The sequence below is a fragment of the Podarcis cretensis genome (genome assembly GCF_951804945.1).
Source record: "Podarcis cretensis genome assembly, chromosome: 7".
Taxonomy (NCBI): Eukaryota; Metazoa; Chordata; class Lepidosauria; order Squamata; family Lacertidae; genus Podarcis; species Podarcis cretensis.
The window spans coordinates 48,807,989-48,823,084 of record NC_137176.1 but is presented as its reverse complement, the minus strand read 5'-3'; the positions used below and the strand labels follow the sequence as shown (position 1 = coordinate 48,823,084).

Sequence of the window (15,096 nt, the reverse complement as noted above, 5' to 3'; positions counted from 1 at the left end):
ACACACACAAATAATTCACTATGTAGGTTTAACTAACTTAGTTCAGTTTTTCTAACAGAGAAACTAACTAGATTAGAGCCTCTCAACATTCTGCAGTAGTCCTGGTGTCTTAAGTTAGACGGTTTCCCCAATTTGTAAGGTGGCATACCCAAAAGCTTTGAAAGCCTTTAAAAATAAAGACTTTAATGGTAAAGACATTCAGCTGCTATCTCTTACCCATCCCAGTATACACCCAATGTTATACATTATGTGCACAGGGTAGTGCAGAATTTGTAGAAAAGTGCAAAAGGTGTCTTCATATGGCTCTCCACAACCAACTTCTTCTGGAGTGATTCACAGCAGGCAAACCAGCAGGCTCTCTTTAAAGTCCACCAGAACTATCACTTCAGCTCCTTGCAGAGTTTTGTGCTCTCCCACGAAATGCCACAGCAGAATTTTTCTCCCTATTAATCGGATTTCGGAATCGCATCCAAACTTCATGTTTAAGATCAAATCCCTGGTAACTGTATGTCTGCTCTTTGATTCCCATAATGTAGGAAGCAGGAGATCAAATAATTATATTCTATACTTTACATAAAGCAGTGTTCCACACTGCAAGAGCCTCAAAGATAGTTCCCTGCTTTAAAGTCTGCACAGATGCAAAACCGAACGCATCCAAAGTCATTGTTATGCTGGAAATGGAATGGAAAGGGCAATCGGCCTGTGTTAAGTGTTCCACCAGATTTGCCTTTTAGATTTCGGCAACTACATTTCCAAAAGCTGTTCGCCCGAACTCTTACAGTTCCAGCTTGCTTCATCCATCCAGTAGTACTGGCAGCACAAGCCATGCCACTGGGAAGTCCCCCTTTCTTTGGAGGCAATAGATTGCAGATCTCACTTTGGCACTTCTTTGGCTTGCTCCCAAGTGGTTTCTCTTCCAGCTAGCTATAGCGAACTCTAAAAACTAGGACAGCTAGCGAGGTTGAATCCTGTAGGCAACACGCTAGCAAGCTGCTTGCCTGCTGGTTTGTGATTAAATACATTCGTCATACCACCCTTCCCCAACTGCAGCATTACAAGGCACAATATTCATGGGATAATATTGCAGATTGAAATACTGACACAAGTGTCGCTTATACTGAACTTCGCAGGCTCCTGAAGCCTTCTGTCTCCAGTGCATTCAGGCAGCATACATGTTTCTAGTAACCACCCAGTAGACTGTTCTAGGTGGTTCCCTTCGTTTAAGAAAAAAGGAAAAGGAAACAGGTGATCACTGTAAACCAAGGTTTCAAGATAGTGCAAACAGGTGTTCTTTGGCAACAAATGGTGGCAAACCCAAACGCAAACTGCCTAGCCGTTACTTCAGAAGAGCTCGGTACAAGGCTAGAGAGTGCTTCAGCTCTTTTTCTTGTTCCATACAGAATATCAAGTCCCTGAGGCAGATGCGTGTTATTCGTGGATGAAGATTTGGTTTCGCAAGGCTGGGTGATCTGTTTAAGCCCTAGAACAGGAGAAAGGAGAGAAAAGGTGAGTAGTCATTAAAAATAAATAAAACTCACTGTACAACGTAAGTGCAACTCCAATAGGATCTTATACTGCATGAGCTTCACCCCTTAGTATTTGCCCTAACTTTAGAGGTCTCCCATGCAAGCAATTGCTCGACGGGGCACAGCTGTCTTTGCAGGAAACACATGCAATTCAGTATGCTGAGACCCGTTTCTCAAAGAATTGTGTTCAGAGTCTTCAGGAAAAAATAGGATAAAGCTCTTAAATGGCCTCATCCTGAATATCCAAAAGGAGACCTCAAAAAACTCCACCCCAGCCTTAAGATCTATTGGAGAGGTCCCATTATCAATACCCAGATGTTTAAAGTGTGACAGCCCATGTGCTGCTCCTCCATGGTAGCATGTGGAACTTTCCTAGGGGTCATGGGGTAGCCAGAGAGACTTTCACTTTTAGGAGAACAGCAAACACCTTCTTAGGCTTCATGTCAAGCTTTCTCACACTGCTTTTAAAACTGACCATATAACTGTGGGGTGCCACAGGGTTCTGTCTTGGGCCCGGTCTTATTCAACATCTTTATCAACGACTTGGATGATGGACTCAAGGGCATCCTGATCAAATTTGCAGATGACACCAAACTGGGAGGGGTGGCTAACACCCCAGAGGACAGGATCACACTTCAAAACGACCTTGACAGATTAGAGAACTGGGCCAAAACAAACAAGATGAATTTTAACAGGGAGAAATGTAAAGTATTGCACGTGGGCAAAAAAATGAGAGGCACAAATACAAGATGAGTGACACCTGGCTTGAGAGCAGTACATGTGAAAAGGATCTAGGAGTCTTGGTTGACCACAAACTTGACATGAGCCAACAGTGTGACGCGGCAGCTAAAAAAGCCAATGCAATTCTGGGCTGCATCAATAGGAGCATAGCATCTAGATCAAGGGAAGTAATAGTGCCACTGTATTCTGCTCTGGTCAGACCTCACCTGGAGTACTGTGTCCAGTTCTGGGCACCACAGTTCAAGAAGGTCACTGACAAACTGGAACGTGTCCAGAGGAGGGCAAGCAAAATGGTCAAAGGCCTGGAAACGATGCCTTATGAGGAACGGCTAAGGGAGCTGGACATGTTTAGCCTGGAGAAGAGGAGGTTAAGGGGTGATATGATAGCCATGTTCAAATATATAAAAGGATGTCACATAGAGGAGGGAGAAAGGTTGCTTTCTGCTGCTCCAGAGAAGCGGACACAGAGCAATGGATCCAAACTACAAGAAAGAAGATTCTACCTAAACATTAGGAAGAACTTCCTGACAGTAAGAGCTGTTCGACAGTGGAATTTGCTGCCAAGGAGTGTGGTGGAGTCTCCTTCTTTGGAGGTCTTTAAGCAGAGGCTTGACAACCATATGTCAGGAGTGCTCTGATGGTGTTTCCTGCTTGGCAGGGGGTTGGACTCGATGGCCCTTGTGGTCTCTTCCAACTCTATGATTCTATGATTCTAACCTTAGTATATGGTTTCATTATTGCTGGAAGCCACCCAGAGTGGCTGGGGCAACCCTGTCAGATGGGCAGCATACAAAATATTGTTATTATTAACATTAGCTGCTTTAAGTGGGACAGAAATGTTTTTTTTTATTTAATCCAAACCACCTTAAGGATATAGAACAAAAGAATTTTAGACTCGTTTAGAAAGTAGGGAAACAATACAAGCCAACACATTTAAACGCTTGGCGATTGGCATGAAGTATATCCGTAGGAAGTGCTACTGCTACTACTTTGACATCAGCAAACAGACTTAAGTTGATACCTGCTTTCTCTCCCAAAAGAAAGACTATTTCTTCCACTAACATGATACAAGACAACACCAGCTGAAAACTGAAATAAGAATGCCATCGTTTTGAAGCTTTCCATTTGTTCAATGGCTTGGAACAAAATAGGCATGGGAGAAATATCGTGGCCATGTACAGGGAGAGAGAGAGGTCCCTCTTGTCTTGGTAAGACACAAAAGGGTCACAGTTCAAAGTAAGACAACCCCTTACGGGGAGGGGAAGCAAGGGGGGTGGCTAGCTTTGTAGCACAGCTGCCACTACAGGGTTGAAGAGGAGGTCACTCCAACAGGATGCAGCAGAAAGCTCAAGGCATTATTACAAATGAAACAAGCCTCAGGGGATTCCTCAGCAATCCAATAGCCATGTCCTTCAGAAGTCAAATAACTTTAGGGAGGGGAAAGTATTTACTTTCTAAACAGAGACCAGCTTAGAGGGCTTAAAACTGAGCATTCACACACAAACCTGTTCATTCTCATGTAGCCCTTTGAAAAACAATGTGTAAAGGACAAAAACCTCAAAATTCCCCATGAGCAATCTCCGTATCTGGATCCATCTCTCCACCCTTGAGAACAGTCATAGCTTGAGCTCATGTAAGGTTTACTCAGAGGTTTGAGTTCAGTGGGGCTTCCTTGTGGGATAGTGTGTACTGCAAGGATGGGGAATCTTTTCAACCTGAGGGTAAGCATGAGGGGGTTGTTTTTGATTTTCTTAAACCAGTACAACGCATGTGGATTATGGATTTTGCCATATTCACAAAAGAGCACACATATTTGTGTATGCTTCTAATCATCCTCCCTTGCGTGGGGTGAAGGTGACAAACATAAATTAGGAGCCAAGTGCAAGCAAGCAAGCAATGTTTCTGACAAAACAATAATTGTATTTCTATACTAGAAAGGACTTCACCTGTTCAATTTCTGCCTGCCACACAGCTGTTCAAAGCATAAGAGCCCTGCTCTCCCCACCGGTGCCAACCCTAAACCATGCAAATAACACTCTCTTGATTTTCTCTGTAGATTAAAATAATGGAGAAAGACTGCCTGCCCTAGTTCTTCGCAGTTACTCAATGCACGGCATAATTTCTGAAGCATATGTTACACCCTTTGCTCCAAAACCTCTTCCACTGCTTCCATGTTTGAATGTGCTGGCTGCAATTACATAGGGATTAAAATAAGTCACTCTGTTGTAAATCTGAGGGAGAGTGTCTGAACATGTACATACATGCCGTAAACCAGTCCCAGCATAATTTAACTTGACTCTCTCCCTGTCATCTCAAGTTTTTACTGACCATATAACCCTTGGTTATTATATTTGTCCTGCTTTTTGTGTTGCCTTCATTTTAGTCTCTCTTTCACAGGCCCAATAAGTAGACTACTCATACCACTGGAGACAAGGTTGCCCAGTAATTTACATATCTTCCCCATGTATTCTCTTCTGTTCAAAGTACTGAATTTGCATCATTCACGTGTTTTCTCACAAAGCACAAATATAAGCAGTGCCTTTTCTGTGATGGAACAGAGTACCATCGCCTCTTTTTTTACTGGCCATGAGTGTTGGTTAAGGTTAAGTGAAGTTTTCCTTCAACATCTATTTAACCAAGCAACACTTGAGTCTCTCTCAGGGAACTTTCCCAAGGCAACAGATTTGAGCTTCTCCCACAATGGGTGTGGAGTTGTTTAAAATTTGTCAGGATGAGCCCGTCATTTTTATGATTATTTTGTATTGTCTTTCTTTTATATTATGTTTTATTGTACTTCTAAATGTTGTTGCATACACCCCCAATATTTTATATGAGGGGCAGTCTAGAAATATTTTTATGAAGTAGATAAATATGATAACTTAATCAAATGCACACAATAGCCCATATAGCTTTTAGCTTACATGTAGAATTTGGAAACAGATGTGCAAACTGAACTCTAAATGGAAGATTGGCATAAAATCTGGGAGACTTATCCAAGCCTTTCATTATGTGCCAAAATAAAAGAACTGTCATGCAAAATCCTATCTAGGGCTCCCCCCCCCCCAAATAATATACAAAACCAGATTGGTCTCCGGTTTAAGCTGGTATGCATGTTATGTTTTTTAGATGCTTTAATTGCTTTAAAATGTTTTTAGATTGTTTAAAGTATGTTTTCATTTCACTTTAAATTGTATTGTTTAACATTCTGATGTTTGTTGCTCTGGCCTCCTTTGGGCGGCAGGGCAGGATACAAATTTAATAAATAAAAGTGTGCTTTTCCACATTGTGAGAATGTGAAGCTGTAGCAAGGTTTTCGTTTTCCTGCTGCTGTATATGAAAGCTGATGAGTCGTATCACAGACACCATCCTTCCTCGAATCCAGCCAACAATTTGCTGCATTCTTTTAATAGTTAGCATGACAAATACAAAGTTAACAGACATTAGCAATAATGTTACATGGTTGATGGACTAAGCTAATCATCACTGGTCCAAGAAATACTCAAGGGGCAAAAATACAATTATATAGTATCCATTCTCAAGAGTCGATCAGAAGAATGAGCATTAAATTTAAAGGTTCTGCAATTTGTTCCAAAAGCATTTATATGTTTTCTTATGCATGTACAATACATACATGTAATGAAGTCATGCCAGGTAAGAGATCCACCCTTGTTTCTCATTTATCGTTGGCAGATAAGCTTGAGTTAGCCAAACAGTGGAATTTCTTTCACTCTCCCCATCAAGTCAATTGCAGAATATTTTCATGAGAAATCTACGCAGCAAACTTTGGCCAAATGAAATACAAAAAAAGCTCAACAGCTTTTGTGTCCGGATTTTTAACTTTTTGAAATATGGCAACCTTATGCTGTGCTGCATTTTGTTTTTTGAAAAAGTTTTAAACCTACACTGGCTTTTTAAAAAATATAAAATAAAACCAGTAGAAATCTCATGTAAGACAACTTCCTTTAAGGTTTTTATTAGCCAATGCAAGATTAGGGTTTCACAATGAAACCAGAATTCTGAAAACGAAACAAACTTCAGTTGCCAAGAGATTGTAAAGTGGAAAACATGCTTCAAACCAGAGAATTCTGCTTTTTTTTTCTTCTTCTTCTACAGGTCAAGTGCCCACAGCACCACTGTGAGGTGCTCCATCAATGTGCCATGTTGAAAAGCAACACTTAGAAAGAACTTCAGTTGACCTTCTATTTCTTACTGGGATGAAAAAGTCTCCAAGACAGCTCTCTGACAGTAAAATAAGTAAATGAAAATACTATACAGCACTTTTGATTTTTAAAAAGGAGAATGATAACTCTTAGGACACCTCATGGCATGACAGACATGTTTTCACTTGAACAATTTAGGAATAAATGTGTATGTTTATGATCTAATTATCTTCACTCATGCTGGAACTTCACTAAACTGTCAAAGATCTGCAAGAGACTAGGTATTAATATTCTGTTGTGTAGCTTTCCTCCCCCAACTTATATTGTGACATTTCTACAAGTCCTTTCAAATGTAACCAACAGAGTGTTTTACATATTGAGACAAATTACTGGAAATGTAGTGTCAGTTTACTCATGATTATGCCCAAGATTCATGCTTACATGTCACTATCTGTGGCTGCATCAGATCCTTAATCTGTACCTGGAGGTAACAAATACTGTACAAAATGTGTCATGTTAACTTAATAGACGATTATTAAACTGAAATATTCTGGCTCTTTGCCACATCATTTTAGGCAATATATCATCAACTAAATTATAAAACTCTTGACCCTTCACATGTCATCAACGTTTGTGTTATCAATATGTTTAGCCCAGAGCTACAATACAATTAGTCATTTAAATTGCAGATATCTTTCACACAAGAAAATAATTAAGTTCATCTCTGTACAGGAATGGCATTCTATGGGCCTGTGAGCTGCACTGCTTAAACCTATAAATGGCAGTCTAGAATATTTTAGCCAATTTACAGGCAAACATCTGACGTCGTGAGTGTGGCCCAAACTGACAACCTTCTACGAAATTCAGAGATGAAACTGAAACTCCACCATCCACTGACAGATGTGACATACAACACATTTGTTACTTCCTAGTCTCTTCCAATGAGACTGTGTATCAGTTACAGAGAGTCCCAAGATATACCAAGCACTTACAATTGAGGGGACTCAGTCAGCATGCAAGTCAAGGAAGCTGACAAGCTTCTGAATCCAGGAGTAAGGAATCTGCAATCCTCCAGAGGCTGTTGGACTATAATTCCTATCAGCCCAGCCAGCATGCCCTACGGTCAAGGATGATGGGGCAGCAGTAGGTTCCACAGCCCTGCTCTAGATTTGTCTGCACAATTAGCTGAAAGTCAGTCAATTTGTGCATTATTCCACAACCACGAGAGTCAGCGCTTAAGGGGGCTTGAACTGTTACGAAGACACAAGTTTCTTTCTGGCTACCCTGTGCCTGTGTTAAGGAGTACAGAACATTAGCTCCACAATCATGGCAACAACCTGGTTGTCCCCATAGTTTTTGCCAATGCACCAATAGTGTCAAGTATGGTGCACACACTGATACCGAAGAGATAGCTATCAACCCTATTTCACATAGATATGAACATATAGGCACAGTGCGGCAAATGTGATTTTTGAAGAATCAAATCAAAAGGTAAATCTTGCTTCAAACCTCTAATCTTCAGGAGAAGAGTGTCCAGGCTTATGCAGTCAAAATGGCAGCATCAACACAGAAGAGGGTACTCATAGGAACCCTGGGATTGGAACGTCACCACCAACTAATGTTCTATATGTGGCAATGAATGGGAAGACTTCCTTGGGCAGAGTTTAACTGCTTTCACAGGAAAGTGCCAAGGAGAAGTCTGGAAAAAGTGACCTGGCCCTCAGGTAATAATGGCAACCTTCCCAGGAGATATCTACCCAAAACACTTGGCACGCTGGGAGGGGCATGAGCAACATAAACTAGTTCACTCCCCCCCCCCGAAAAAAAAGATGCTTTAGCTATCCATATAACTGTATATATATGAATTAAATGCATGCTTCTGGTGCATTACCACTAGTTTTATTTAACACTTATAGAAAGATAAATAACTGGAAACAGTCAGATGTGTGTCAAACTGCTTAAGCTCTTTGACATTTAACAGCTTTAGAAAATAAGTATCTTTGCACTCGATGGATATAGTTCTACATATTTAAATTAGACATGTTTTCTCAAAATATGCTTTTGGTGATTCCTAGTGTGTACAGGCCCCCAAGCCATATTCTTCCATTTCAAGGCCATCCTTTCATCTCTGAACAGAACACTGTTTACTCATCAGGATGTTTTGCTTTCCTTGTTATGCATATACTGCAAGCATTCTGCTTCTATAAAAAAAAGATTTCTCAGAGATTATTTGATTTAAAAACTACTTTACAGTCATAACTCTTCAGATCCATTTACAATACACCTCACATTTTCTAAACCCCAGCAAAGAACCAGAACACTTCAATACTGGTTGGAACAAACTGCTTAGTGGCTGGACCCTTTAGCACTCTAATAGCCGACAAACTAAAAAGGAATTTGCACAGGAAGTCCCAGCATCTATGTAAAAGATTAAAGTTCCCAGAGATTTGTGTACCGTAAAATAATGTTACAACACATGCCACTCCTCCTCTCATGGTTAGAAATCTAAGCCTCTGCAGCATGGGCTGGCAAATATTGGTGGCCACATTCTCCCACTCCCATACCTAGTGATATTAAAGTTATGGCCTGTCTCAAATTACTTGGCAAAATTATATTCAAGAAAGCAGGCCCCATCACACTCAAATATTCAACCTGGGTCATGTTGCTTTTTTTGTAGTTGAATACCAAAATATATTCTTCATACACCTAAAACTGTTAAGTCTTAACACAACATTGTGTTCCCACTTCACAGCTACACTTGTGGGTGAGCTGCAGTTGGTTGTCCCTCCCTGTTGAAAGTCCACTCTGGCCAACCTGGATTAATTTCTGTAGTGCAGGGATAGGGGTCCTTCATGCCTCCAGATATTGTTGGACTCCAGCTCCCACAGGTCCTTCCCAATGTGACCAAAGGCCAGGATGGTGGGAGTTGGAGTCCATCAACATCTACAGGTCCCCCACCTCTGCTATGTTTGGAGCATCACTCGTAGGTGCTTAGAAACCAAATGAATTAACTGACTTGCTACATATTTTATAGACACCCTTATAAAGATGCAAAGTGTAGGCATAGCATGCCTTAATGAGTGCTTCCCTTTATGTTGCACAAAATGTTGGATGCTATTGTTCTGATGTATAACTCTATTGCCACTGGCATTTTCATCTAGTGTTATGTAGGGTTACAGCACAAGTGTTTAATAAGGTAGGAACAGCATCAGTGACAGCAAGAATATGTCTAAGGGGCAGCCATTATATTATCCTCTAGAATTATAGAAAAGTAAAAGCTAAGAATAATTACTACCTTGCTCTGCTGTAGCCTTCACCTACTTAATAGTAAACACCATGATTTACCTAATGAAAGCCGAATGGTTAAGGGAGGGACCTGGGAAAGTTGTTATACCAAGCTCATGATTTTAAATCTTTTAGCAGTAATTAAGGTAGATAAAAGCTCATTCTACAGGCTGCAAGAAGATAGCCACTAATTTATTAAAATTTCAAGGCACACACCCAAGCTCAAAGGCAAGATAATATCCCTGTTGGTGGACTGATTCACTTTTGTTGGCTAGTCAAAAATTTATTCCACCATTCTTGCCCTGAGAAGCAAAATATCATACCAGAGCTCACTTGTCCCCTGAACATCCTTAAAATTCTGGGCAACATTGTTAGGGAACAGCCATTGGTTTTAAACATCCCGTGTGGGTGTCCTCCATTTGCAGGCGATGGGTGCTCCAGTCCAACCTCATCGGGAGTACGCCATGTTAGCAAAGGCAAATAGGTGTTTCAAGTGAACTTTTAAATTTCTTTGAAATAGCTGGCTAGTTTTATAATGGGGGGGGGTGAAATGTATTCAGATGATCATTCTAGCTTTTTTTAAATATTCGTTTTATATCTAGACTTAACAGCAACAAAAATAGTTAGGCAGAAGAAGAGTTCTCGACTGACGGAAACCCAGGAACTTTCCATTCACCATCATGCAGAAGCAGGTGGGATAACAAGAGCAAATGGATTTTCTTTCATTATTTGGGAACTTATACAGAGAAAGAGAGAGAGAGAGAGATGAGATTCAGGATGAGAATTCTGAAATGCTGTGAGACATCCAAGATAGGTGGGAAAAGACCTGAGGCTTGCCTTAGATATCATACAAATGATGCCCATGACATTTGCACAACCACAGCCAACGGAAAAGACACTAGCCACCCTTGTCCTCTTGCTACATTTTACTACAGGAGTAGTAAAACACCATTCCTTTTCAGAACACAACTCATAATCATGCAGAACTTTTCTGGATGCCAAGAGGCTGCTTCATTGCCGCTAAAACTGATAAATATCAAGTCGCGTGAAATTCCAACAATATACAAAACAGAAACACAGTTCAGCTGGAAGATACTAAACCAAGAAGGGTTACTGCACGTACCTCTAGTCCGGATGAATCCAGTGGCCTCTTTTTTCTTGGCCCAATGGCTGCCAGAGCTGCATGGTTAGCCTCCATTTGCTGCATTTGTGCAAGTTCTAATTGCTGCAACTAATTTAGGAAGAAAAGAGGAAGTTATGAGTAGGTTGGTCTGCAGTACCCTGAAAGTCACGGCTCAACTTGAGTCAGTTAGTCTTAGCCTTGGCCAGTCTTCTACAGTTAGAAATTCATGAACCGAGTGTGTTCTTGTTTGCTTGTTATCCCATTTGTATAGCAATAAAAAGGTTCAACAAGAAGCATATTTAGGGACATCATTCTATAGGTCACTATACATTTGTTTTGGGAAAAAATACGTACTTCAGTGGAACATTTACCATTTAAGAAAGTATGTAATAATCTCTTTAATATTAAGCATCCCATTCTCCATTTCCTTTATTAAAAATACAATTTATTCTGAAAGAATCTATTAATACTATTTTAGCTTATGTTTCCTCCGTCTTGCAGGAAGCAGTTTTGATTTATGAATATTTACCTAAACCTCATTCTGGCTGCTATTTGTAATAGGCTGAGATGGCTAGAGCAATGCAGGTAGCCACCGCATACATCTCTTAGCACCAGATCACAAATACATACATGAAAGATACTTGAGAACTCTGCACTGTGACAAGATGCAAATATATGAATCACTTCTACTGAGAAGTATTGCACAGGAGGTATCAAGTTCCAACCTGTTAAATCTGCCATGGCCAATTCACAAAAATAAGTTTACTGCATGTTGCAGACAGACAGTTGTGCTATGTGAACCAGCTCCCATATGCCTTTACACCCTAAATTCATCCCTCGAGGGATGAATTCAGCTACAGCAGCTTATAGCAGGGATAGCTACATGCACTCCCAATGTTGTTGCAACTGCCATCAGCCCTGGCCAACATGGCCAATTGCCAGGGAGTATGGGAGCTGGGAATCCAAAACATCTGGAGAACCACAGGATAGATATGTTACTTATCCCTAAACCAGATGAAGCAATGTCCCACCAAGTCTCAAGACTAGTACTCTATAGACTTCTCAGCACTACTATATATTTGCTCAGAAGGCACAAGTCTTGAGATCAGAAGCCAGCCAGAAAGCATTTCAAGCCCATTTTCCCTTCTTCGATTTTTCCATCTGCTACAAGTACAAAGGTTTTTTAAAAAACCTGTGTAAAGATCAAATTGCTATGAAAACGTTGCAGAAATTGTAAAATGGTCTTTGTTGCTGCTGGCCTTTTTAATAATAATATATAGGTTTTTTAAAAGTCTGGTCTTGAAGCAGTCAGGAGTTTCTAGGTGACACAATAACCATTTTAGTTAATCTGACCTGAAGCACAAATAAAGTGGAGGCACATTTTTTTAAGCCCTTCCCAATGGTGAAATGGCATTTGCAGCATAGCTGTAATCACATGAAGCAATTTTTAAGAAGGGGAAACTGCTCTGTTCTCCTGTTCAGTTTTAAGAAAAGATTTCCTTACCATCTCACAGAAATTGGATTTTTCCACTTTCATAAAACTTGCAGACACACACACACACACACACACACACACACACACCACATTTCAGTACAAGTAGGAAGGGCAAGTATTTTAGTTTAGGAAGAAGTACATTGACTTGTTGCTTTTGACGCACTTAAACTCTTCAGATGATAGACAGTTGATGGTCACTTGAACTATTGTTTTATTTTGCCCATGCACCAGGGCATTCTGAATACTTAATGTGCTTTAATAAACAGAAAGCATTATCTACTTCACTGTGGTACAGAGCAAGCATTATCCACCTGATAGGTACAGAAATAATACATTCCAGAGGGCAGTGAAGGCCCCAAACAGCCTTCAAGTGCCATTTTACATTCAAGGGAAGCTGGTTTGAAACCTTTAGCCCTCATAGGTTCATAATTTAGCCAGCAGAATTCCTCTCCATGTTGCCCTTCCAACAGGAGATGCAAATGCAACTAAACTATCCAATGACTGTTGCACCTATTACCACCTGTCATGCCATCTGATATGTAAAGGGAAACTAATCTCTCATGGCATGAATGAGACATGGAAAGTTTCAGGCTTGTATGCACTTTCCTCTTGTCTCATCCACTTGAACTTTCAATCCCGATTTTGAACTGTGCAGTTTTACATGGTGTGCAAATCTGACTTGGTGCATTCTCATGTGGGACAGCGAACAGCCCACAAAAAGAACAACTGCAACTGAAAGTTTATAGGAACAAAGGCTACTATGTGGCTTTCATGGACTGATGGAAGGTTTTATTGGAAAATGTATACCTACTCCAAACAGAGAACTGTGTTAAGTCTGGGTGTCACAGTTTAAGGAGGCCTTTGGAAAAAAACCTGTAGTGTGTCCAATAGGCAACCAGGACAAAAGGCTTGGAAACCACGTCCATAAAGAACTGTTCAAAGAACTGAGTATATTTAGCTTGAAGAGAGTATAATGGAGAAACAGGATAGTGGCCTTCAAATATATCAGGCACGTCCAACCTAAAGTTGGTTGCGATCTATCAACAAGTATCAAAAACTGGCAGTGATCTACCACCCTCCAAAGTCATTTAAGTTAAATAAATAAATAAATGGATCTTTATTTCACAGATATAGTAGCTATATTTGGATATCATTATGACAGATCCAAATAGTTACTAGATGGACAAGTAACTAAACAAGTGAGGAAAGTCAAACTATATTTTTATATTAGTTTGCACAGATCTGAGGAGCCAGCTTCTCTCTCTGTGTGTTAACTCTTTCCCTTCTGAGTTGCTTCCTTCCTTGCTCCGTGATTCTCTTTCACTGCTTCTGTCCCCGCCCCCATCAAAGGGAGCCTTTCCAAGCAGCTCCTCCTTGCGCCTCCCTCTGTCTCTGGCAGCCGCCTCCTTCCCCATTGAGAAAGTCAGGCTAAACCCACCTCCCCTCTTCCAGCAGCATCACACAGACCTCCCCCCACCTCCCTCGTGCCTCCCTCCATCTCCCCGCATGCGCTGCTCAGAGAAAGGCCCTGCAATTGACCAGAAACAACCTCGCGGTCCACCGAGGTCTCGCAATTGACATGTTGTACATGGCTGAACTATATGAAGACCTGTCACACAGAAGATTGAGCAGACTTGTTCTCTGGTGCTCCAGAAGAGCAGTGCTAGAAATAATAGGTGGAAATTGCAGGGAAGGTGATTTTGGATAAGCATTAGGAGAAACTTCCAAATAGCAACAGCTTCCCCACTAACAGTGGAACAAACTGTGTTGGGAGTTGGTGGGCTCTCCTTTGCTGGAGGTGCTTAAGCAAAAGTGGGCAGGCATCCATCAGGGATGCTGTATGTCCTGCTTTTAGGCAGGGGGTTGGACTAGATCTCCAAAGTCCCTTCTAGCTCAACCACTCTAAAAAAAAAAAAAACCACACACAAACACACACACAAAAACCAAACAAATACACAAGATGAAAAATGCAATAAAACCAAACACCATTTTACAGCCTATAATATTCACGTATGGACTCTGCAATCTTCCTGCTCTCTTTTAGACCTTTGTTGTCAAAAAGTTCAACTTACTGTCTAGCACAGTGTTTCCCAAACTTGGGTCTCCAGCTGTTTTTGGACTACAGTTCCCATCATCCCTGACTACTGGTCCTGCTAGGTAAGGGTGATGGGAGTTGTAATCCAAAAACAGCTGGAGACCCAAGTTTGGGAAACACTGGCTTAGCAGCTTTTCCTGTTCCTGGTTTATTTTTTTAAAAAGAATGTATTCAGCCATCAGCTTCTCAAATTACTTCTTTGCTTGCTTCAGTTTATGCTCATTTATGAGAATTTTCCCCCTCATTTGGATAAGACTTCTATTTTTTAAGGAACCCTTCTTCCCATTTATAGCTTCCTTGACCTTGGCATTTATGCCTGCTTGAATCCTCTTGGCACTTGTTCATCACCATTCTAGTCTGTAGTACTACTGCAGTGATTTAAAAGAAACTTCAAAGCTGCCTGAAGAGGTCTGACCCACCTGACCCACCCCTTCAACTTCCTTTTAACTAATCTCCTCATTTGAGAAGTTTCATCTTTTGAAGGCAGGTGCAAGTGCTGAAATTTCCAAGCAACTGTCCCCTTACATATTGTGGCCACTTTTCCTAAGTGGTCCAGCAACATTTAAACACCATATCATGGGTAGGCAAACTAAGGCCCGGGGGCCGGATCTGGCCTAATCACCTTCTAAATCCAGCCTGCGGACAGTCCGGCCCCCCACAAAGTCTGTGGG

At 41.0% G+C, this 15,096-nt stretch overlaps 1 protein-coding gene across 1 annotated transcript in view; it reads right to left on the bottom strand.

Annotated features, from left to right (window-relative positions):
* Positions 1-443: 443 nt before the first annotated feature.
* The window catches only part of TAF4B (TATA-box binding protein associated factor 4b), a 51,237-nt gene continuing 36,584 nt past the window's right edge, over positions 444-15,096 (bottom strand). Inside the window, exons 14-15 of the mRNA XM_079982670.1 lie at positions 10,836-10,943; positions 444-1,480 (exon numbers count right to left, since the gene is read on the bottom strand). Coding sequence (XP_079838796.1) covers positions 1,337-1,480; positions 10,836-10,943 — 252 coding nt within the window. The 3' untranslated portion in view covers positions 444-1,336. The remainder of the gene's footprint in view (positions 1,481-10,835; positions 10,944-15,096) is intronic.